General features: G+C 44.7%; 1 protein-coding gene across 2 annotated transcripts in view; it reads right to left on the minus strand.

Annotated features, from left to right (window-relative positions):
• Positions 1-1,173, minus strand: part of GRIA1 (glutamate ionotropic receptor AMPA type subunit 1) — a 125,538-nt gene extending 124,365 nt beyond the window's left edge. For both annotated transcript variants that reach the window (XM_056350118.1, XM_056350120.1), the window contains exon 1: positions 927-1,173. In XM_056350118.1, the coding sequence (XP_056206093.1) occupies positions 927-1,008 (82 nt within the window). In that variant the 5' untranslated portion in view covers positions 1,009-1,173. The remainder of the gene's footprint in view (positions 1-926) is intronic.
• Between the last annotated feature and the right edge of the window lie 23,956 nt (positions 1,174-25,129).

The raw sequence follows: 25,129 nt of genomic DNA on the forward strand, positions 1-25,129 counted from the left end.
AGTAGCTCAGTTAAGCTATAATATGTTCGTTGAACGGGAAAAAATCTGGGATGTTGAACAAATTTGGGGTAAAGGGGAGACAGGAAGGGAGGGAGAGAGGGATGCAGCATCAACAGCAATAAAAGCACCGATTGTGCAGCTGGACTCAGGCAGGAGTTGCCTGAACTTGGTGGATTAGCAATTGATTGGCATTGTAAAGAGAAGGGAGGCGGGAAAGGAAACCGGCATGCAAGGGAAGAGAATTCGGGGCTAGGCTACAAACCATCATCAATAAAGATCAATGGGAGAGTAATAATAAACCTGGGGAGGGAGGGGGGGAGGGAAGAAGAGGAACACTGAGAAGTTACAGGAAGGGAGAAAGGAATCAAACAGGCACTGCTGGTGTGCAGGGGAAGCAAGTAGCATGAAATGAAGAGACTTCAATGCAAAATCTTCCTCCGATAGCTCTGGCCTTATTCTTTAGCAACAACAACAGAGCGCGTCTGTTTGTTACCTCTCGTCCCAGTTACCTACAGATGAGAGCATCCTCACAAAAATGTATAATGCAACCCCTCATTTTGCAAATGCAGCAACGCACAATGGCAACCCAGGCATTTCTCGGAGCAAGAAACAGATATTTTTTTCGTGCTTCCTCCATTTCAGAGGCACTTTTCTTCCTGTGTTGGTGTGTGTGCAGGCATTTATTCCAAATCTTCCCCTCCCCCAAAGCCAAATTGATACATCTCTGTTCTTGCAAATCTGGTACCAACGCACAAATCCAGCCCTCGCGGTTCACCCCATTGCCCTCTCTCACACGTACATACACACACACATATTTTGCTTTTGCAAGTAAATGAACGGGTCAGTTTTCCCCCAGCACCCCCCCTCCATCCCTACCCACTTGATGGGGAGCATCACTCCCAACCAGCCCCGAGCTCTGCACTCACCTATCTGGATATTGTTGGGGAAATTGGCCCCTAACACCGCCCCTAGGAAACTGGTGCAGAAGAAGGCAAAAATGTGCTGCATATTCCCTTTTGCATTGGCGAAAAAGAAGCCCAGTTCCAAGCATAGATTTGATTTTTCCCCCGCTCTGCTCTCTTTAGCTGCCTCTCTCGCCTCCCCTCTGCTGCGCCTTCAGGGTTGCGCGTCTCCCTTGCTCGGAATCCAGCGCCGAGACTGCTGCTTAACACCGCCTGGCAGCAGGATTAACTGAGCCCCGTGAGAAAGAGAGAGCCCGCTCCTCATCCACATCCCTCCCCCGCCACACACCACACACACACACACACACACACACACACCCGGGCGCTTCCACTCAGCTCATTTCCCTTCTCCCAGTTGGAGCTCAACAGCTGGGTACTGCATCCCACCTCGCCCCCCGGTTATGGTCCCCCGGGGTCCCAGCTGGGGTCTCTAAGGGCAATTCCCACCTACCCCTAAATTCCTGGCTTTCCCCCTCAACTTCTCTGGGCAGGAGCTAGGAGGAACCTGCAAATCAGTAGGTGGCAAACTCCTCTAGAGAAAGGGCTTAAGCTCCTTTGCCTCTGATCTATCCTTCCCCACCTGGGCTCTCACCCCTGGGTCCAGGAGTTGAGCAGATCAGTCTCTACAGCCTGGCTCATTAGGGTAACAAATGAGGGTCGCACCCTGCAAACGTGTCTTGGAAGGAAGGATTTTGGAGCAACAGGCAGGAGATCCCAAAGGATGAAAAAAGGACACTCCACCACCACTCCCGGCCCCATCACTTTCCTCATTGACTTTTCCTGCCCACCGTTAACCTGTGAGACTTTTCATCCCTGTGCTTGGAGGAATCTGTGCTCACCAGCACCACCCGATAGGGCAGGCTTCTGAAATTAGGGGGCTGTTTTAGCCTGGATCATTATAGGAGCTGTTATGTGGTGGTTCTAGTGAGGTTGAAGCTATTTGACCATCAGGAGCTTTGCTCAAAAACAAAAGGAGGAGAACAAAAATCAATAAAAGTAACAACAATAAAAAACAGCTCCTAGGCACAACCTGAGATTTAGAAATATTTGAGGAAGAAATGCTGTGAACACAGAGCCATAACTATCTCAGAAAGGAGAGACGATTCACCCATTTCCCTCTGAAACACACAAAGTCCCAAACCAAACTTGATGCCTCTTGTGCCAGAACTCGAATACTCATGACCAAGCACAGAGATTCTGCCTTACCAGCTGCAGCCTTCATATACACAAGGGGTAAACAGCAGAAAGGAAACAGAAAGGAAAAAGGATGGTTAGGGCAGAATTAGAAATAGGACTCGGATGCCCCGTGTCTTGGTTTGATGTAGGGTGCCTTGCCCTGGTCCCCACTCCCCATCTCCAAAATCATGTGGTTAAACTGGAAGAGCGTTGAAGAGCAGTGACCAATGTTCCAAGGTTGGGAATTGCTCCTGCATAAGGAACAGTTGGATAAATGGGAACTCTGCAGAGTGGGATAATTGAAATGGGATGTGACCAAATCCTACAAAATCTGCAGCAGCACGGAGACATTCCCTGTTGGCCACAGGGCCCAGGTGTGACATAACTTTATGGTGCAGGGGCAACACTGCTTTGTACATCCTCAAGCCTTTTATGGACAGAATAGTCTTGAAAACAAAGGTTGTAGCATCTTTTTGTTGGCAGATCCTCTATTTCCTCTGAAAGAGATTTACAACAGTTTTATTACTCCATACAGCCCTTCTTGCCAGCTGCGACAGAGTCCTTGGTTAAAGCAGCATCATATGTGGTCATGCACTATTTCCACAGCTAAACATGACGACTGGAAAATCATCTCTCATGGGGCTATGGGTAAACGAGAATGGACCACGATCCTTGCAGAATTTCATCTCTGCAAGTAAGAGTTTGGGATCTTTAGCCTCTTCCTAGCCAGTTTTATGAATTTCACTGTGATTTCTGGGATGACAAAATGCTTAAACACCTACGTAAATATCAGAGTAGGTATAGGGTCTCAGCACTATACTCTTAACACCTTGCATCAGTGACGAGTTGCACTGATGCCTGCAACTTTGTGGACTCTTACAAGGACAGTATGTAGAGTCACAATGCAAAAAACAAAGCCCAGAAGACTTGCAGCTTCCTTATGGCAAGCAATAAAACATCCTTCTAGGATGGATTCCTTTTTTCCCCAAACCACCTCGACCAGGGAAATGACTCTTGGTGCCAGAGACGTCAGGTTCAGTAGAGCAATTGTTCTAGCACTCAGGAGTCAGGTACAGGTGGCCAAAGGATGCTCCTATGCTGCCTCACTGCCTGGGTGACTGGCAGCCCAAAGTCGTATTCAAGCACAACAAATTTGCATCTGCTGTTGATAGGTTGCACCTTCATCAGACTTCCATTTCACTCCTTGTATAATTTAAGCAATAGTGATCTGAGGCTAAAATAACCTGCTGATAGGTTTTATGGGCTCTTGCTTTCCATCTAGAATTTAATAGAAACAGCTGCATTTATAATCTGAAGAAAGGCACTGAAGGATAACCAGTGCAATGGAAAGATGCTAGCACATTTTCAAAACTCCCAAACAGCCTATCTGATAATAAAAATAGTAGCCATAACAATAAAATATTGTAATAGCTCACAGAAAGCTTGCAGAGTCACATTAATTAATAATGCTGCTTTTGTCTATAAACCTCTCAAAGTGCAGGTGGCTTAACAAGGAGAACCTCACCACAATTTAACAAGATAAGTAATAATAAGATCATTGTTTTAAGAAGATATTAATTTCCTTTTTCCCTATAGATTACAGCATTTTATTCAGACTTTTTTAGCACAAGGATATTAGGAATTAACTCTAGCTGTTCTGCAGGTTCTTTAAACCAATATCAAAACAATATAGCTTCTGAACCTTTGGCTAAACACCAGATTAAGTCTTGGGAAACTGATGAAACTCTTCAATATCACAAAAGTGGTCACAACAGAAACACAGATCAATCCACTGGTCTTCTGAGAGAAAAGCCCAATTGAATTACCTGGGTTCCTAAGAACAATTTAAAGAGCTTATTCCTCCTTTCAGATTTCAGAAACCCAAGAAAATAATTCAATATAGCATATAAGTATATTGCACAGTACCATCTTGATCAGGGGAAACTGAAAATACCAGGGAGTGGAGTTTTGAAGACCTGTATTTTGTATCAAAATGTTCTTAAGACATAGGTGGGACAAGCAGGCATCTGGTGGTTAATAGCAAATACCCAACCGTGTCTTGAGATTAATCCCTGCCAACTGAATGTAAAGAATTAGGTAAAGACATGTCCTAAAAAAAAAAAAAAAAAAAAAAAGGCCGCCTAATTTAAGGTAAGAAATACCATATTAAGAGTGTAGCTGGTTCACTTAAGATCTTTGCCAGACAGAGGAATAAGAAAATGAATACATCAGAGCCACTGTTCGCGTTGTGTTCTGCCTGGAGCTGACCTTGATGTACTGGGCGATGACCTTTGTTCTCACCCATTTCTGCTCCAAGGTTTTGCACACCAGAGAATCTTGTCTCCGAGGCGGCTGTCTGCCACCTTCCTCTTTGCTCTGCTTTGCATGATGTGGAGTTGTCCACACGAGCAGAACGGTCTGCCTTCACCATCAGAGCTTTTGTTTCCAGGATAGGAAATAAGCGGTTGTTGCAACAGATATATTTCTGTACCAGAAGCCTTGGAAAAACAAAGGACTCATTCACATGCAGAAGCCTCCAGCCCTGAAAAATGAGGAAATCAACAGAACTCGGCATCCGTCCGACCTCCCAGCAGAATTATTTCCCCCAGTGCCCACTGTGTTTTACACGATGCTCCTGAATGTCTTTAAAGAGCTATTGAAATACTACTATTTCTGAAATTCCTTTTATTTTCTAGCTGGACAATCTCTATAGGAGGCTTTTGGTAAAAAGCAAGATGTAATTACAGTGATTAATTTAAATAAACTCCAAACAACACAGACTCTCATATGGGTTTCGCAGAGCCTTGGCATAAATGAATGCTAATGGAGTCACATGCGTTTCTTTCCCTGCCTCGTTCACCTCAATTTTGTTATTTTGGATAATGTACCTCTCAAGGGATGATCATAGCACAGGTGCCGGGAGGACAGACTCCAGAAATTCAAAACGAGGAAAATTTGGTAGTGATCAAAAAGGAAAAGGGGTGAGACAGCTCCCTCCATTCACAGCACTGACGTACCGGGAGGCATGTGTGCAGATAGCCCTCCGTGCACCTACACCCAGCGAACATATGCACAGTCACTGGTGCCACCCACACGAAAATGACACTGATAGACACGGTGAGGGAATCGTACGTGTGCTGTACGCGCACACACGCGCTCGCAGGATCAGCCAGGCAGGAGGGCGGCACAGCTCGGGGATGCATGCTGGCATGTGGAGCTGTTGCAGAGGGGCAGGAGCAGCTCTGCACCCCATTGCACCCCCATCATGGTTTTTAAAGCGGGTTGCAGCCCACACAGGGATTCTGGACAAGCAAACAAGCCCTTAGCCCTTCAGTCATCCTTATTCAGAAAATTTCTACTGAGGTAATCCAGGGGGTCTTCAGCCTCTTTGCGGTCATTTCCCTGCATGCTTACGTGGTTGATTTTAGCATCAGACACTTGCTTCAATCTTTTAAACCTGGCAGGTATTGTTTACACCACTGAAAATCAGCATTTACAAACTGTAGTTGACAAATAATTTTTGGTAGAATTTCCTTTACAAAAATAGCTTCAGCAATGTTTGGCATCAGGCAGAAAACATCTCCCCCTATCAATGAGCCAGGTCTGAAGTGTCTATGGCTCCTCTCTTTTACACGGCAGCTGGAGTTTTCAAATGAAAAGTTTTGACATCCCAGAAGCCAGTCAGAGAAGTTAAAGAAAACATGAGCTTCATCCTATTCCAGTGTGCACTAGAAAGCAAAGTTGTGGAACAAGGGATGACACCAAAGATAAGGACAGCTCCAAGCAGGTCCTGACTGATGCCAAACATCTGGGGATCAATGTTTTAAGGTCACCAGATCCTGTTTCTTAATTTACTGACTGCTGATGGGGGAAGCCTGATGCGAACAGAAACTGGGAAAAGTCTGCTTTTCCCACAAACTGTACGAGAATGTGCTTCTGTTGTCATCCTGATCGGCTTATTACCATATTTATAAGAAATGACTTCTTGCTCACTGTGGGATAATTAAGTAAGTAAATGGACTGGAAGATAAACCCGTCAATCAGAGTGGCACTGAAAACACTGTGCACCCTTCAGCTGGAAATTCACGAGCAGCAGCTGGCAAATGGATGCCGTGCTCTGGCTCGGAGCACCCATGGGATACGATCAGCCTGGCGAGCGCCGTGGGGTCCCATGAGCCGGGCATCGCCCCTACCCAGCGCGGCTGGATGGGCAGCCTGCGGCACAGACGGGCCAGGGGCTTGCCTGGAGTCAAGGAAAGATGTAAGCAGCACACCAAATCGAGTACAAGCATCAAACGTTACCAATTCGGATCTGCAGCTTTATTTTCCAGAGTTGCTTGTCCCACCATCCAGATGGCCTGTTGGTGATGCCTTTTCTTCCATCAAATGGACTTGACATGCTTGACTAGGGACAGTTCAGATAGACAATAACACAAACAGCCTGGCACTGGGTCAACATCTATGTGAGCACTCATGAAAACACTACGAATCTCCCTGTGATGAATCTCGACTGACCCCCCTGATACCAGACCTTGCCATCTGCAACCCCCAAACGCTCTCTTCCTCACACGGGGAAGGCTGCTCGTAGTCTTCCCGCCCTGGCGAGTGGTTGATTTATAACTACTTATAGAAACACTCTGTGCCCTAGTCTCAGTTTACATTCTTTGCTGAGTCATAAACATAAATCAGAGTTGTGGGTGGATCCCTGTTTGTTATTAAAGCACCTTATGTTTCTCTAAGCCCCGCCAGAGGAAGCAGAAATTACTGGTAATACATTAAAGTTACAGCAGGTCTACTGTTGCTGGAGAATGTAATACCCCCTCAGATTATTGCCACAGATTGTGTTGTCATGTTATTTTCTCGTTGAATGGAAAAACAAATAAATTACGAGCATTGAAAAAAAAAAATGTTGAAAAGCTATGGTAAGAGGATTATTTACTGTGAAAAGCCAGACACAGGGGATGTAACCTAAATCAGAAATTCTGGTTGTCAATAGATCAGTCAAACGTTCGTATACGCAACAAAGTTTTCTTTCACTCAAAGTTCCTGAAACATTGTGAATGCTCCAGATGAAGTCAAATAATGATTGAGGTGATTATGCAGTTTAATATTGATATATGAATCAACCCTCATTTTCAATCCCTGGCATCAAATCCAAGACACGCAGAAAACAAACGTGAAATGAGGAAGATAAAAGGATGCTGATTTAGGAAGAAAAAACCCAAAAAACAGCAGCAGCAATTGCCGGAATTCAAACAGCCTTGCTAAGATCCCATCATTACCATCTGGCTCAGCGTTTCCCAGGCTGCTTTGCTAACACATGAGATAAACAAACATGTGGGCTGTGCTTTAGGGTGGCTGATCTTGGCCTTTCTAATAGTCAAAGGAATCAAAGCTTTGAACTGGAGTAACTGAGTCAAGAAAAGAAGCATCAATTTCCAGTCCTTGCATCACATCCTACTGTAGCACGCTGCTGCTACCAGCTGGGAAGGGGGAAGTCTATGCACAAAAGAGAAAACCTAAAAACCCACCAGAATTATCAGTGTCTTTCTGTCACTAATTTCTGCAATCAATACAGATAAGTCACTTCTCCTCATTCCTTAATTGCTACCCATCCTTTATCTGAGAGGGAAATAGGAATTGCTATGTTGGATCAAACCACACAATCACGCAAAATCCTGCCTGTCTGTGTTGGTCTCGCTTGTAACGTGGAGCATCACACATTAGCTCTGCATGTATTAAATGGGTTGGCTTTCAGAAGGGCTGATAACTGACTGGAGACAGACACCTGTGAAAAGTCCACAGGGAGGCATTTTCTTTATTTGCACACGTGGACCCTGCACAAATAAACTGAACTCCCTCAAAAACACATCAGAAGAAAAAGTCACTGTGATACGAAATACCGCTATGTAATTTTATGTGAAAAGTTGTTTCAATTCTTAGTGGATGTGACAGCAAAATGCTTTTGATTTCAGTTAAGAAGAGGAATAAACTGAGATTTGCAGAGTTTCTGAATAAATAGGAAATTCAGCACCCATCCTTTCTCAGAGAAAGCACAGAGAAGAAACAGAAAGGCTTGAGGACGGGACACAGAAAATCATTACAGCTGGAGAGAGGAGAATGAAAAGACGAGCACCACTTAGCTGAAAGCAGAGATAAGCAGGGAATAAGGAGCTCCAGGTAGTCAAAGTACTGCCTGGCCTACAGGCACTCCATCAGGTGTGTCTTTGATCCATTTCTATAGCTCCAAACCCAGTTTTTAAGTTCCACAAAGTAATTTTCTACAAATGTGTGGCGGAGGTCCATAGCAGTGGGATGTCCCAGCTTTTCTCTTCTCTGCCAGAGCATCCGAGCCCTCCGTGGCTCCGCAGCGTGGCTAGTCACCGTGCTGTGCCAGTGCGCTGCTGCAAGCCCTGCAGAGGTGTAACTGGAGGGGGAGAGGACACGGTCGGCAGCAGCGGCAGCTGCTCTCCCCTGTGCAATGGGCTAGGGCAGGGGAACTGCTTTGTACGGACACTCTATAGCCAGGTCTTCAGCTGCGCTGTCGCTGTCAGGCTGCTCTACCTGGGCAGAGTGCTGTAACGCTTAGTGGGTGGATGAGGATCTGTAGGTTATCTGTAATTTCTCCTCTTCGTCCTTCAGACACCATAGAAATGAGAGCGAGCTAAGGATATAATCTGAAACAAATATCATCTTTAAAGAATCATCCTGTTTCCCAGGCTAGAAGGGAGAGATAAGAAAGATGATACAGGCCCTGTTACACTGTGTGTTTCCGAAGGTGTCCCATATTTAGAGACTTTCTGTGCTCATCAAGATTTTTGCCCAAGACTTTCTGTACATCACAAGCATAGATCAGTGTTGTATTACAAACAAAAAGCTAGGCTTCCTTTGTATTCCCAACAACAGACCAAGACAGGACAGAAAGAACAGATCAGAAATACCACGTCAGCTGAAGCACCACAAAGTTTGCAACCTGGTGTAGCAACGCCTGCAATTAGAGCGAGTGGGAATCGGATGAGAGCAGATCATTAGCGAGCTCCATGCAGTCCTACAGAAAAAGCAGAGAGCTGTGCAGCTTCAGTCACAAAGAAAAGAGCGAATGAGATTTTTTTCAGGCATATAAAGATGCAGTAATAGCTTTAGAAATCATATACATCTAAGCATACCTGCTTTTGTTACAGTCTAGGACTCTCGGGCAGCTGCACTGAGTTTTGTTACTCAAGGAATCTCACGCTCCTACTAAGCTCTGCAGAAGCAGCACCATTCAACCCACAGCAACATGCCGCCTTGCCCACAGAAAACTTCAACCATCCAGCTACCAGTGGCCAGTGGTATAAGAAAAAGAATATTTATCCCACCCGAGACATTGGCAGAGGAAGCAGTTTGCCTAAACTCACAGAACCTGCAGGAGGGCTTTGACTGAAATTCACAGTGCAGTTCTCTGTGCTGCAGGAACGAAAGGAAAGTCCCCAAGCGTGAAAGCCTTGTGTACTTGTCACAGCCCTTACCTTCTCTGCCCACGTCTCGTAGGAAAGCCCCCAAGAGCTATTGCCATCTGTAGCAGCATGATGGCAAGTGGTACACTGCCTAAAACAACACGGGGAACACAGACATTTGGAAGCGATTCAGGTGAACATGGTGCTGCTTTGTAAAATGAATAACATGCCACCGATTGATTTGTGAGACTCGCTGCTAGAAAAGCACTGGTTTCTTCTGGACATTGTGCAACCAGCCCTAGTGATGCAAAAGCAGGTTTCCATCTGCTTGCAGCTCGCTTGCATGCTACAACTCCGGGACTGCGAGTAAAGAGGGAGACAATGTGGAATTGAAAGACCTGGTGACCTAACTCATTAACTACAGGCTGCTTTCAGCTATTTGACTATGCATTGCTCTGTACATCTCATGGGCTTTTTCCTACATACGTCTCGCTTTTCTTCATTTCTGCCAAGAAACAGAAGATATTTAGACTTCCTATCTAGTGTGATGATATCATATTTATTTATAAATGTTCATCCTTGAAATAAAATGAGGGAGATGATGACTGCTATGCATTTCAATTCCTTGCCCAGGGCTTGTGCTACAGCCTCATGAGTTTAGCTGACCCTTGCTTCCAAGTCCTCTGGACGGCGAGCCACAGGTGCTGGGAGAGCCATCCCTCTCTGGCTGCATCCACAAAGCCGTCCTGCCTCCTCCAGCTTTTGCAATGAAACGTTTTCCCCCAAGAGTTGTGATTATGAAATGTCACCGTGGAAACAGTTGGAATATAATATGTGCTTGCTTGCTCTCCCCGCACCCTTCCTCCCCTCCCACCAGCCTCCTCACTTTCTGAAGCTATGTTTGCAGTACAAGAAAAACCCTTCTTGCTCCCCTCCTCCCCCCAAACCTGCAAAGAACAGTGCCTGTGCCTCACCATTGCTGTGACAAAACCAGATGCCCCCCAAAATATCCCTATTCATTAACAGCTCCCTGGTACCTCGTAGCAACATTAAACCTACCAAACTCAACTGCAGTTACCAGGACTTCCCGCCTTCCTCTGCCAAATAATACCACTTCTGTAAAATGGGCATTATAAAGAGTCTTTGAGCCAGCAGGAACCTGGTCTGCTGTTGCTAGAACTGTCACTGTAAAAAAACCTCTACAGCACAGCATAATTCCCCATCACACATCTCTCCGTCCTGTTCCCATTAGTGTTATAATGATAGCACAACACAGGCGCACATCTTGGGTTTCTTTCTCATGTCCCACCACCTAGAGGCAGGTCTTTAGATGATGAGTTCTCTTTGCTCTGCCTACGTTAATAAAGCACAATTTTCCTCTAATCATGATTTCTTCCACGCTTCTCATCAGCATCACAAAAGGTCAGAGCTGTCCACCTGGGAGTGGAAAGGTTAGTTCACTTTGGATCTGACACGTGGTATCTTGTAGCTCCCGGAATATAATCAGCTCACTTCATAGTTATTTTGTGTGACTGCAGCACTATAAAAGAGCGAGGGCTGTTCCAGAGAAATCTTCAGTCTCTTATAAGGAATGTACAAGCAAACCCAAGGGAAATTTAAGCTCAAGAGAGCGGTACTGAATAGCCCTCTCTCTCTCCCTCTGGCAGAGAATGCTGTTTTAGTTCTCAAAGTCACACAGGGGATTTAGATGCCCATTGATATCTGTTAATTTTAATTAACAGGAATTTCACATAAAATTCTATCAGGAAGTTTTAAAAATGAGAGGCAACAGGGCTTTGAGGGCTGCCCAGAGGAACCCATTTGGTGGGACTCTTTCCCATGCACTAGTCGTTAGGAGTGGTCCATGAATACTTTTCACAGTCACATGTACGTGTGTGACAAGGCAACTCAGGGAAGAAATTAATTCTCTAATTCTGGAGAAGAGTTGAGCTTCCACAGCAAGGTTCACACACACGTTTTGTTCCCCCAGTAGTTTCCCTGACATCATTGCAGTAGCTGCAAGGTGGTACTGTCAGGGGTAGGGAAGGGGCCACAAACAGCAGCTTGTGTCCTAGGAGAGATGGGAAGCCCAGGCAGGAGCTCCCCTCGTTGCTGCCTTGGCTAGGCCTGATGGAAGACGGGGACATGCTTGAATGACTTGACCATTTGGCGTCTACGACCTTGTTGCCTCCAACGAGGTAACTGTAAAAGGTTCCTGTTGGAAGTGGGAGTCCCAAGAGATCTCGGAGGCTGATGCTTTGCAGCACAATGCACAGCTTCTATTATTTCCCCTGTGGCAGCTTATTTGTGAGCAGCGTAGAGATGGGGGTGCACCCTTCGATCACAGAGAAGGCGGCAGTTCCTGGCCCTTATGCAAGCTGCAGCCCTCCAAGAAAGTGGCTTGCAGTTGCTGTTGTCCTCATTACTGTCTCACCAGCAGCCCAGTGCACAGAGCATTATAAACCAGTCTGACAGTGTAATGATAAGATCAGCTCAAGGAAAGGAAAAAAAAAAAAAAAAGGTCTTTTGGGGTTGCATATACCAGTATCTGCACTCTGAATGCATTTCTTCAGCTGCTTTGCTCCTTTCATACCACCCCAGAAGTAGGCATAGGAAATCCCTGAGACAGGTTAATGGACACCCCTCCTACCCTGGTCTCCAAATAAGCAATTCAAATTGGCAGCATCTCTCATCAGAGTTGTTAATTCTCCACCATGTGACAGCCTCCGTAACTCCCAGGCTCACCAGGTGGAGAAGAATCACAAAGACTCTCGATTTAAAAACCACTTCTATTTCTGACATGCTTTCAATTATCTGCAAAGGCAACCTATCACTCACATCCCCTCATCCTCTTTACTGATCCCGCCCTGATAACAGCCCTTTGCAGCAGAACACCTTTCACCCAGGCAGGTGTACAAAGACAGCTCTGGGAGAGGAGCGGCTGCCCCAAGAGCAGGCTGTGCTGCAAAGCCGTGGCAGCAGCAGGGGTGGAAACGGAGCCCCAATGTCCATGGCCATATGTCAGCCTGCTGCCACTGCAAGTGCCCCCCAAACATGTGGAGTTGAAGAAAACCACCCGTGTCCTTCCTCCGTTTGGTTCTTCTCGGCCCAGGGATGCAGCTGTGGTGAGAAGAGCCAGAGTGCAACAGCATCACCAGCAGCCACCAGTGCTCATCCCTTCACCTGCCACTACAGGCAGAGTCGTTGACAGGTTATCAAGCAGGGCAAAGCCACTTTCATTGCCCCACAAAACATTTTTCATGTGTCCAGTGCCCCTTTTGGAGAGGAATTCAGGCCATCTGCTATTATAACAATAACCAGATTCAGATTTTTCATCCAAGTGACTGACAAATTGCTGTCCCCAATCATTAGACTCAATTCTTCTTCAGCATCAGAGCCGCGTAGGTGATGAGGGAACCAGGCCCATTCATACCTGGGCACCAGTTAATTACCAGGCACTCAGATGAGCCTGTAACCTTAGGCAAGGTGAGTTAGGAGTGGGAGGCTGAACTATAGCATTGCTGCCGTCTGTTGATTGTACAGTCACACTTAAGCCTGTCCATCAAAACAGGACACCCCACCTGTTCCCATCTCCTTCCACCCACACTTTTCCTACTTCAAGTGGCAAGTCAAGATGAGGTGTTCACGTGTATTCACTGACTAACCTCACCGCTTCAAACTTGGACAACTTCCAGAAAACACTGTTTTGTTCATTCATTTGTTTTTTCCACCTGTTCATTTATGTTCCACACCCCCCACACACACAGACCCACCCCCCTGCCCCCCAGTTACCATGAACACAAAGCATGCCTGCAGACCATACCACATCCTGGGGTTGCTACAGGCACCTGCATCCGAGCAGCTTGACAGTCTACATAGATTAAAAGGAGAGAAAGCGTTTCAGACTATCATTTGCACAAGGCCACGTATCAACTTAGCATGAAAAAGCACGAATCTGCTTGTTTCCAACTTACAGCACTGTCTTTTGCCTACAAGGGTCCTTATTCTGCCCCAAAGTGGTTTAAAACTAATTAAAAGTTGAATAAACTATGAGTCTCCATTTGCACTGTGTGTGGGGAAAGTGCTGCAAGACCTAAGCTATGACATTTTTATGTAGTTGGTAAGAGAATAAAGATGTCTTTGAAAGAAAATTGCAACCTTTCATTGAAAAATCCTCTCAGAAAATTGGCATTTTCTGCCTGTCTGTGTTTGATAGAAAATAATTTTCTTGCTAGCGCCTCCTTTGTATAGGTCTGGACATCTGAAAGTCCTCTGGCTAAAAACCTGAAAAAAAGATGGGGGGTGCATGTGTGTGTGTATCTGTGCGTGTGTTCAGCCAAAAATCTTCCATTTGCTATTTTTCAGTGAAAAGTCAACAGCTTGTACAGTACGTCTACCACTTGATCTTGCAGAGACACACAGGATTGATTCTCCATGAGATGCACAAACAGATCTGACACTATGGAGATCAGCACCAGCATTTACTCCTTCATGTAGCTTTGCTCTGTACAATGTGCTGGACCACGGCTTAAAATGAAGTCTATGCTGAAAAAAAACCCTTGGTCCTGAAATCCACAGGAACAAGGCTGTTAATGAAACCACCAGGTGAAAAAGTGGCTTATGCAGAAATATTCAAGGCTAGATATACTTAGGGAGTGAGCAGATCTTCCACGAGCATTACCTAGCAGACATTTGTAAGAGTGGTAGGAGCGTGATCACATAATTTCCATCCCTCCCCCTGGCACTGAAATCCATCCCGAGGAATCCCAGCTCCAGGTTTGGCTGTTCCCAGCCTGAGGTGTGCTGGGTGGTCGGGCTGATCCCCACCATCTCCAGCCTGGAAGCGCACCCACGGGCAGCCGCTCCAGCACACACTGAGCAAGGCAGCCTTCGTGGGGTGCAAAAAGCAGCATCCAAGTAGCCCTGTAACCATGACAACATCCAGGATCAAAAATACACACATTTCAAACTCCTTGTAGTAAAAAGGAAATATCAATAAAGGATGGAAGGCACTTTCTGCACATTTCCACGTCCCTCATAAGAAAGTCCTTGGGAATATCCTAGCTCTTCAGTATATGCAGATAAAGGCGGCAGAGTCCACATCCAGCACCGACTGCTTCAGGGTCAGTTACTTCTCCGTTCTTTTTTCCAGTTTAAAGAAAGTATCTGGCTCTCTTCATCTCCTTTGCATTTTAACATTCATCTTAATACCTCAGAAAAGTTGTTTTTTCCTCTTTCCTTTTTCTTTCCTTGCAACAACTCCTCCCCCCCCCCCCCCCTTCCCCCCATCTTCCTCTTAAAGTGAAACACTGTGTGTGAGGAATGACGGTAATTTTCCTGAGCATACAATGACTGTGATTTGAATGTCAGCCCTGCAAGCATGATTCAATGCAGGATTCACTTTTTACATTCCCCAGCTGCAAAAGAAGTTGTACTGTTCCATCAGTTCACCATGCTGATGCTAATAACCCCCCCAGGTCGCTATGGCAACGAGGCTAATTAGAAATAGGCTAATGTTGGGGTTGATCCTCTCAAATTTCTCTAGTGTAGAATGCAACAAGATGGTTAAAGGGTTAATGGACTTGGAACTTCTCACTTCAAGAGAAAATTTGAAAGGGAAGGCTCAAGTGCTGCTTCTTGTGAGCTAAGACCTGAACATTTTGGCATTTACACCAAGCTTGCGTTGACTGTGGCTGGTTTGGAGAACCACGCACATGTGCCAGGATGTGTCAAGACCTCAGCAGAGAGGTCTGTGATCGGGGCGGAGATTCCAGCTCAGCTATCTGAGCACAGACAGAGCACAGCCGATAGCTCCAGGTTGCTCAGCACCCACCTTCTTTTGAAAGGTCTACAAATCAGTCCAGAATAAACCCATCCCTTTTCTCCTGCAACCGCTTCTCAGAACAGTGAAGAAAAGGATCCTCACTGAGTAACTCCATAGGGAAAATACCTGCAAGAGGGCAAAGAGCACAGAGCTTCATTGAAATACCTGTCAGCCACGGAGGGCTTGGTGAGGGGCTTTCAGAGCGCTTTGTTAAAGGGTGTTGTTGAGTGCTGCTGCCCTGTAACAGCAGTGGGAGCATCACGTTGCACTCAAGGGATGGCAGAGTTATTAGGGCTCTCCTCGTCATTTGCATTAGTCAGGATGAGGAAAGCAGACAAGGGTGAAATGGGTAGAGAACAGAGCTCTAACCACTGTCAGGATGCTTTTAACATACTCGTCTTGAACAAGACTGACACAAAGTAATGGGGAAAAACTGGGAAAAAAATGTTTGATCGACCAATATCTTCTGCAGATCTTATCCTTCTGCTGGGCTTTGCCATGAATATTACGGTGCCTCCAGCTTTGTGTAGGACCCCGGTGTGACAATGGGTAGGACCTTGCACTCAAGTTACCAAGTCACAAAACAGTGAGGCTCTTCATCTGCATGGCATAAGGATGCTGCAAGGATAAGTTCAGCACTGGTGGTGTCTGAAGCTAAATAAACAGAGAGGCTTTGCACCTATTACTCCTATTCTTGTCAGGTTTTTAGGTAACATTCTAATTGTAGTACTGCCAGTTCTGCACTCTTTTGAAGAACTACAGAATGTGCTGAGGTCTGATTTCCCTTTAAAACACATTTTAAAAGAGGAAATCTGTGAAATTACAGTTCATATTTCCTATAAAGGTCTTGAAACTTCAGGTAAGGAAAAGAAACTTAGTATTTTTTAAGTTTGGCTATTGAAAGGCAGAGATTGCAGCTTTATAACATCAAAACCTCTTTCATCAGAAACAGAGCTAGCTATTATTACTGTAAATGCCAGTAGAATTTCAGAGGAGTTGTAGCAAATCCATCAAAACATACATTTAAGTCCCATTCCACCTCTCAACAGGGTCAGTGACAGTTTCGCACCTGATGGGAGAAGCAGCAAGCTGCTCTGGTCCGTGGTACCAGGAAGGGCACATGCACATACCTCACACAGAGGCGTCATGTCTGAAGCGGTTCTTCTACATTGTGTTTAATTAATGCATCTTTCTCTGACCAAAGAAACTGGCAGGGTTCCAGCATGTTAAAACTGGAGTGAAGAGAGCTGGCTGTTCTGTAGTCAAGGCAGAAATGAACGAGAAATTTTCCAAACTGAAATTACAATTAAATTTTGCAGTGCAGCCACTGAGTTGGGCTCAGACTCAAGAGGCCAGCTGATCACAGGCAGTCAAGCAAGCGCATCTGAAGATGCCACCAGGCCTCAGCTAACTTGTGAGAATAGACTTAATCCATTGCAATGTGAGATAAAATGGATTAGTTTACACCAATGCTGAAGAAGAGCTAGAAGTGAGCAGACAGTAATTTCTTATAGCTGAGCTGAAGGCACACTATCTTCTGGAAATGCCGTGACCTCAGAGCTTGACAGCACAAGCATCCCCCGAGACAGCTAGAGCTTTATTTTCCATTCTGCTTCTGGCCTCTGTAGCACCTCAGTCTGGGCACTTTTCTCCCTTCCTTTCCCACCATTTCTCTCATCTTATAATGGCACAGCAGTAGCAGCTGTCTCCTACAAGGTGCTCTACAAACCCTAGCAACGTCGGGCCTCTAGGTACTACTGTAATACAAGTAATAAATAAAGGACCTGAGTTACTCGGTGACACAGAAGCTGGAAACAGTGAGTTGAACCTATTTTCCCTCCTATTACAGAACGGACTGCTTGCAGCGTGGCACTCTCCTCCTTGCTAGAGCACCTGCAGTGCTGCTTCCAACACGCTCCCAGGCGGTGGAGGCAGCCGTGCAGGCACCACCTCTCCCACCCACGAACGATGCAGCAACACGTGTGCAGCTACAGCTGTCAAACATCAAGAGAAATTATTAAAAATACAATGCCCCAAGCTATGCCTGTTACTGGATATCCTTTAGGGCTTATTGTTCTAGTTGGCCTGGGGTGACTGAATCTTTTGAATTTTAGATTCTTGTTGAGATTTGACAGGCTCTGCAGAAATTGTGAAGCCTTCAAGCTGCAGCTCAGGTCTGACTAGAGCTGTTGGCCCTTTTAGTCTTTTAAATGTTTGTTGAAGACGTGTAGGTCATTGCAGAGGGTTTTTTGTGTTGGACCTTTGAATTGCTATATGTTGCTGTGGCTTACCGCAAAGAGAGGCCATGGAGTGTGGGTGAAAGCAGAGCCCAGGAGCAGCAAGCCTGTGCTTTGACTCCTGAATAGGAAATCCTCAAGCACAAGCACTGCTTTAATTAGTGGTTCCTCCTCCACCTCTCCCCTTTGCACCCAGGCAGGAGGAGAGGCTTTTGTACCATTTCAGACAGACCGCTCAGGTGTCTGAATCAGAAGATCAACCCTTTTTCACTGCCCACAGAAAGCAAAGAGCAAATCAAAGCTGCGGTCCAGGCTGCCATAGCTGAAGCATGATTCACAGTCTCGGGGAATGTAAATACACCTTTCCCAAGTAAATTATACACAGATTCAGTCCCTTGATCTCTAAAGGTGGCACAGGCAGCAGCCCTGCCTCCTCTTCTGCATCCCCTGGGAACAGGAGCGGGACAAAGCATTTTCCTCCCTGTGCCCCTTGCAGCAGCCAAGGGTGGGTGATGGACGCAGAGCAGCACGTACAGGGAGCAACCTCCTGCCCTGCTCGGACAAAAACAGGCCACAGAAGGGACAACCTGTTGTTATCCAGGGCTGGTTTGAGTGAGGGGGGAACTTTCCTGGTAAAGTAATGCAACACCCCCCGCTTTGTGCAGAATGGAATTTGAAGCAAGATGAATTTAAAGCGTCAAGAATTATTTGACTATTACCAGTCTAAGCCTATTTTCAGGCTCAGGGGAAACTCCAACATATCTGTAGTTGCCTGTGACTCAAGGGTTAAGAAAAAATTATTAGCACAATCACATTTTAACATGTGATTTAAAATAGCCCTTCATTTTCTGCTCCTCTCAACAGGCTGTTTCAGGTTTTTTCCTAGCAGGTATAGTTTGCATGTGAAATTGAAAGCAGACTGGTTTAAAAAAATAATAAAATAGTCATCCCCAAGCCACAGCTCTCTGCCCACTCGGGAACAGTGTGCTCCTGCCAGGCTGTGCTCTCTCAGCTAATGTGCCACCTGATGAACGTGAAAGATTAATGTACCCTGCCCAGAGACAGAAGAGTGAACATCAGGGACCTCATTTAGAAAACTCAGCGTCTGCTCGCTCTCCCACCGTGTCTCTTCTCCTTGTGATGGGTTATGTTCTCAGAAGAGGCTCACATGTCATGGGACAATGGGCTGACCCTGGGGACAAGCAGAATCACCTAAAAAATCCTGGAAGATTTTTTATATATATGTATATGGTATAATTTCTAAGGAAACTAGAAGGAAGCATCCCCAAACCATAACTCCAAGTCCCACAGCCTCCAGCATCCAGCCTTTCTCCTTCTGGCTGGAAGGGCAGCTCCTGGGGGCAGGCTTTGCCCCCTGCACTGCGTGCAGCGTCTGTGCAGCACCTGGCACCATTAGGTGCGGTACCCTGCAGAGCTAACACTATCCCCATCAGACAGGGCAACAGCATCCCAGGCATCAGCAAGGTATGTATATTCACCTAGCAACTCCCGCACTAAAACACAATGCTTTTTCTTAGACAATAGAATTAACCTTTTGAAAAGCATCTGAGTATTTACCAAAAGATGACTAGTAATACAAACCTATTTGTTACACGTCTGTGCTTACACCAGGCATATAGGTCTTCAACCACATGAGCTCCAGGAACCAACTGTGGCTGTAAAGACAAAAATTAAATCACAGCCTCTTCCACCTCAGCCCACTTGCATGGGACATGGAAATACCAGTGACTTTTAGGTACACAAAGACTTGTTTTCAGTAAGCCAGAGTGCAAATGACTGAAAAAGACTTTGACACACTGCTTTCCTAATGCTTTTGGTCGGGCACACTTTAACAAATTGTGACTCAGGGCTCCAGGGTCTCTCTCTCTGCCACTGGAGTAATGCTACTGGAATCAACAATTATAATTTCTCATGAGTCTGTTGCTATTAGAGATTAAAAAGGTTGATTTTGAAATCTATGGATTTCCTAAGGGAACTAGGAGCAGAGCCTGTGCTGGAGTCCCAGGTTATTGCTGCTTGCACTCTGTGCTGGGTTTACTGGTCATTCCTTGCACTGTCCAGTGTGCAATGAGACACAGGAACAGCGTGCCATCTCCACAGCCTTGCCATCCCTGCTGAGCTGTGCTTGGTCCTGCCCTTTCCTGCAAATACTTTTTACACAAAACCAGCATCATTGGGTGCTTTCATAGGAGAAAAATTACACCCCCCACCCAATTTCCTTGTCTGCCATCAGACATCATGTCAATTGTGGCACTGGGAGAAAACTCACAAACTTAGCCCATGTGGATAAAAACTTCCTGACCTGCTGTCTGATTCTCTCCCTCTTGCTGTTATATTTGCCTTTGGGAAATCCACTGTGAGACTTAGAAGTGTATTAAGACAAGCTATAACTACTGGGTATAATGTCAGCTTTGACAATTAGATCTGTTACTTGTGTATTTTTATGGTGTATGATGCCATAACTTAGCCTGGGATAATAACTTTTTATAATCTCCTATTAAACAAAGACGGCTAACATAGGCTTCTTTCTTCCCTGAAATTTCCCTCTTTGCCTAAGAATATGTCCCATCACCCAGAATTTATTTTGCACTCCATGCAGCAGAATGAAGCATAATGGGTCCATTTGGTATAATGTTGCATTAGTTAACGATCATTTATGCTGACTTGTTACCCATTAGATTCCAAGCAAAACTTGCACTGGGTACAAATCTCAGCCAGAAACATCAATTCCCAGCTCAGCATATCAGTCTTTCCCCCTCTTCATGCTACAGACAGGCAATGCTGAAGTCCTGTAATTCAGAGGTTTCTGGGAAGAAGATTCCTGTCATATTCCTGAAGTGCATCACTCACCCTGTAGAAATGTCCTCCTCCTGCAGAAGAAAGGACGTGCTACCATCAAAAGTCTTCTGGAACGAGAGTGGTGGCTACAGCTCTGGCCCATGTGATTAGAAAGTATCACCAGAATGTTTTCAGGATATGAAATCAAAATAATGAAAATAGATTACTTTTTTGTTACTATTGTTTTTTCCACTTCCAGTGTTATGCAAACTCTTGTCATCCCTCCTCATACAGCCCCATCTCTAGCAACAACGAACATAAGCAATGTTTCAGGACCATGAGCACTTCTCATTCGTGACACCAGTGTAAATCCACAAGACTAAAACAAGTGGAGCAGTCTTAATCCACATGCCTTGTAAGCAGAAGACCCTGAAAATGGGAAAATTCAGATATTGCAAATGGAAAACATGAAGTGATGGAAGGCTGGCTTTTAAGACTACGCCAATTTCAAGAGTTTAATGCTAAGAAAGGAGGTTAAAAAAACTTCTTCTAAAAGACTCATGATTGCTTGAAAATTTAACTTACCATGTCTTTTAATATGTCCATTTCTCCTAAGTTTTGAGTTATGAAGGAATAAGAGGTGAAGCGATCAGCTAAAAATACCCAGAGCCTTCTTTCATATTATTTTTACAAGTTACCTAATGTTATGTAAATAATTATTTGCAATTTAAAAATGAAAGCCAGTTTCACTGTCATCAGGGAAGAGCTGCATTAGGCATCATCTTTGAGCCGAGGTCTGAAAGACCTAACTAAAAAGAAAAAAAGGCCAAAGAAACAAAGCTTTCAACCCAGATGTTTGCTTTGAAATCTCATGGAGATCTTCAAATTATCTCACTTTCATTCAAGAAGTTGTAGAGGATTAGAACGTACTTTACTGAAGCTAGAAATTTTGCAAGAACTTGTGTGGTACAAGTCTTTGCCCAAGTAAAGCAGTTTTCTCTTTCGTGTTTTAGCGTTAAGGAGTTTGGCCACTTTCCACTACTTATCGTATGCTCAGCATCAGGCACCACTGTGTGCTGCCCACAGATTCACACCACCCAGCCCTGCACTGAGGCTAGTGCTGCCTGGTCTGTCTGACAGCCGAGTCTTCTTTGTAGCCCGACTGTGCATAAGGGCACCAGCTACTCAATTGCATGGATTAAGTACTGATTTTACTGGGATTCTTCAAGAAAAACATGACTTTCTATATGATCCGTGTGATACAAGTCAATGAGAACCCAAAGACATTATCAGTTTACCACTTGTTTGTCAGAAGGAAAGGAATATTTTTAAATTATTCTTTTAAAGTATCAACTTCATTTTATTTATTTTTAAGACCACAGTTTTGTATGGCTTGCTACTGGAAAGTATGTAACCTTGAATTTCTGGATTAGTGACAGCAACACTGCATGTACTGCAACCGTATTGAAATGATGCTTCACAAAATTGCCTGTGGATTTCTTAAGGTAGCTAAGGTTGGTTAAACAGTAATTGTTTTTAAAAGCATATTAAATAAGGAGTAACAGCATTGTAATCTATTAAAAATTATTACACTGTTATGTCACAATTATTTTTTCAATAGTCAATTATTACTTTTAAGGTATACCTGAAGTTTAAATTAAATGTAAGTACAGAACTGTTGATTTCAGAGTGCTGTCATTTAAACCATGGAAAAGCTGCTATTGTAAGCATGAATCCTTTGCACTAGAAGCTGCAGAATTTTGTTTTGTTTTGTTTTTTGTGTTGTTTTTTTTTTTTAAAAAAAAAACAACCACTGGTGAGGGAACAATTTACTGTAGAGGCTGATTATGAACTGTGGATCCTTTCTCCCATGTCAGGACTCACAAAAAATGTCTAAGCCCACTGCAGTGGGAAGGCTGCTACCTGCAGACCCCTGCAGCAGGACCTGGACAGAAAGCATTCACAACCCCATCCTCTCCTCACTGCTCAGGCTCTGAAGCCCCTTCAGTTCAGTTCCCTTCGGCTTCCCCTACAGCCAGAGGTGCAGGAGAGCTAAATGAGCAGAGATGGACAACCCCCTTCCACGACAATTTTTGGCTACAAAGGCATGAAGGGGGCAAACGGGGCTGGTTCTGTGGAAAAGCAGCAGCAAAAAACCTGTCGGGCAAGGGGAAGTTCAGAGCTGACACAGCGAGACTGAGACCTGTCACCCCAGGGAAACCAACGAGTAGAAATTTCCCTGATGTGGGAGTAAACAGAGGACAAAAATAGATGGATCGAGGACATTGCGTGGAAAGTATGAGGTCTGAGGTAAAGATAACACAAGTGCAACTCAAAATGCATCATTATGAGACAGAAGAGGAGCTAGACGTGGAGACAAGGCCTTGCAGTTGATGTAAGATGGAAGTAAATGTCTCAGAGCAGCAGGTAAGCTACTTTTTATGCCAGAAGAGTAACACAACTGCCATATAAAATGCCAGGTCTTGAGCATGGACATCTAAGCAGCCTGTAAAGGGAATGAGAAATATATTGCCCATATATACACAATATATATATTATACATACAATATAATAAAAAAAGACGAAAACATGCTTTACAACCAACAGTTGTCCATTAACCAACTGTTAGTGTAATCTTGGTAATATTCCAGGCTCTAAATCAAACTTCAAAGGAAAGAGTACTCACAGCCACAGATTTAATTGGAAAATAGGACAATGTGCAATGTGGATTTACCAAGGATATGTCACACCAAACTAACCTGATCAACTTCACCATTTCCCCAGCACCAAGCTCTTTCAGATCAGGAAAGAAGAGAAAAGCTGGTGTACAGCCTCTTTGGACTTCAAGTAGTTAAACTGAAGTCAGATGAATACTCATGGGGTTTAAAAATCTCTTTTAATCCTTCCACAATGCAAAGCTGTCTGCTGTACAGCAGAAACCTGTCAAATACTGATTTTCACCGCACATATAGCTATTCCTGTAATAGATGAAAAATATGAGGGGGAGAGAAGGCACTCTGCTACTATGCAATATGTTTTGGATCCATGCACATGAAATGTATTCATTTATCAGACCTTCTTCAACAGATCAATGCTTTCTTTATCAGGAATTTATTTGAAAAGACCTTTGATAAATTTCTCCAGTTTTTGTGACCAGTAAGCCTCACAACTTTACTTTTAACGGATCAGCCCCTTCCATTGTCCTGCTTTTCTGGGAGTGTTTTTGTATCCCTGTTGGGTTTGCTGCTTTTCCTGGTTTGCCTTTACATGGTGATGTATAGCACAGCTAGCCTGGACCTTCTGTCTGCCCCTCAGGAGCCCTTTGCAAGCCTGGCTGAGAACAGCCCTTCTCCCACTGCAGGGGGGAAAGGCAACCAGATGGGCACATCTTCACCGAGATCTTCAATCTTGCACCAGTAGCTGGTTCTGATTCATCTCACACTTGTAAAAGGCCATTCCCCACACAAAACTGCTCTTCGGCAACCTGCTAGCAGTAAAACTTTCAGGGGAAAAGGATGGGAATTACAACCATCTGATTTTAGCAGCAGATCGGCGTGCACGTAGGGTTTCACAGACTTGGCCATGCTGCACTGTGTTTGTGCTCAGGGAGGACTCTGGGGCCAGTTAGATAACACCAGCAAATGCAGCAACTGCTCGTGTCAGGCCTGACGTACCAGAACAGTGTTTCCACCCAATAGATGGCAAAAGTGCGGTAGCTTTTTCTAGCCAACATCTATTAATGCCATTCCTTATGCACCAGTTATTGCACAGTACGTATCAGGATGGTTGCATTTAGGAACACACAAAGGAATCTCATCTCAAGTTTGGTTTGGCTTCAGTTTAGTGACCAATTAGTGCTGGGTACTACTGGAAATGGTTTCTTGGGTAGCACCACACAGCGGGTGATTCATATGGATTCAGCACCATCCACAGTGACTGCAGCAACAGCAAACCCGAGACCAAAGTCAAACTGGGTCTCTAACCCAAATAAGCCTTCCTTCTTTGTGGCTACTGCGCTTCTCTGATCTCTTAGTAAAACGCTACTTTCCCTTGTAAGCTTAGAAGTGAAATCTTACCATATCTCAGACAAAGCTTCCCAGAGCTCCTAGAGGAAGATTAAATGCTGAATATCATCTGACTGAGTTTAGCCTAAAGCTATTTGCATGATCACATAGCAGTCATGGTGCAAATTCCTGGAGAGGAACTATAACGTTTAGCTCCAGACTTGAGCTATCACAAGGGCTGTGAATTGAAATCCTAGCTTATTCTCTAGTCTGTTATTGCAGTGTTGATGAAGACACATTCACGCTATCTTTCATCTAAAATTGGCTAAGGCTTTCTACAAAATTATGTGTTCATTAGAGAAACATGATTATTTGAAGTACAGCTAACGGTCAGCTAGTTCTTCACACAGCAACCATTTAATGATGCTGAGTAGCTTTACATGAGGCTGATGGACGCAAGTTGCCACTTTACTTTAAAATACATAATGGATCTTCTCATTGAAGAACTATATAACCTAACATCTCATTTTTAAAATGGGTTATAGAAGCCTGTCTAATTTTCTGAACACAATCAAAGACAAAGGGCAGAAAATTAGAGGACTGAAGAAGCAAAATGGAGTGGGGAAAGAGTGGGAAAGCACAATACCAGCAAAGAAGCAGGGATCCCTATTGGCTCTTTTGTTCCCGAGAG

This window comes from Falco biarmicus, chromosome 8, assembly GCF_023638135.1.
Source record: "Falco biarmicus isolate bFalBia1 chromosome 8, bFalBia1.pri, whole genome shotgun sequence".
NCBI classification, from domain to species: domain Eukaryota; kingdom Metazoa; phylum Chordata; class Aves; order Falconiformes; family Falconidae; genus Falco; species Falco biarmicus.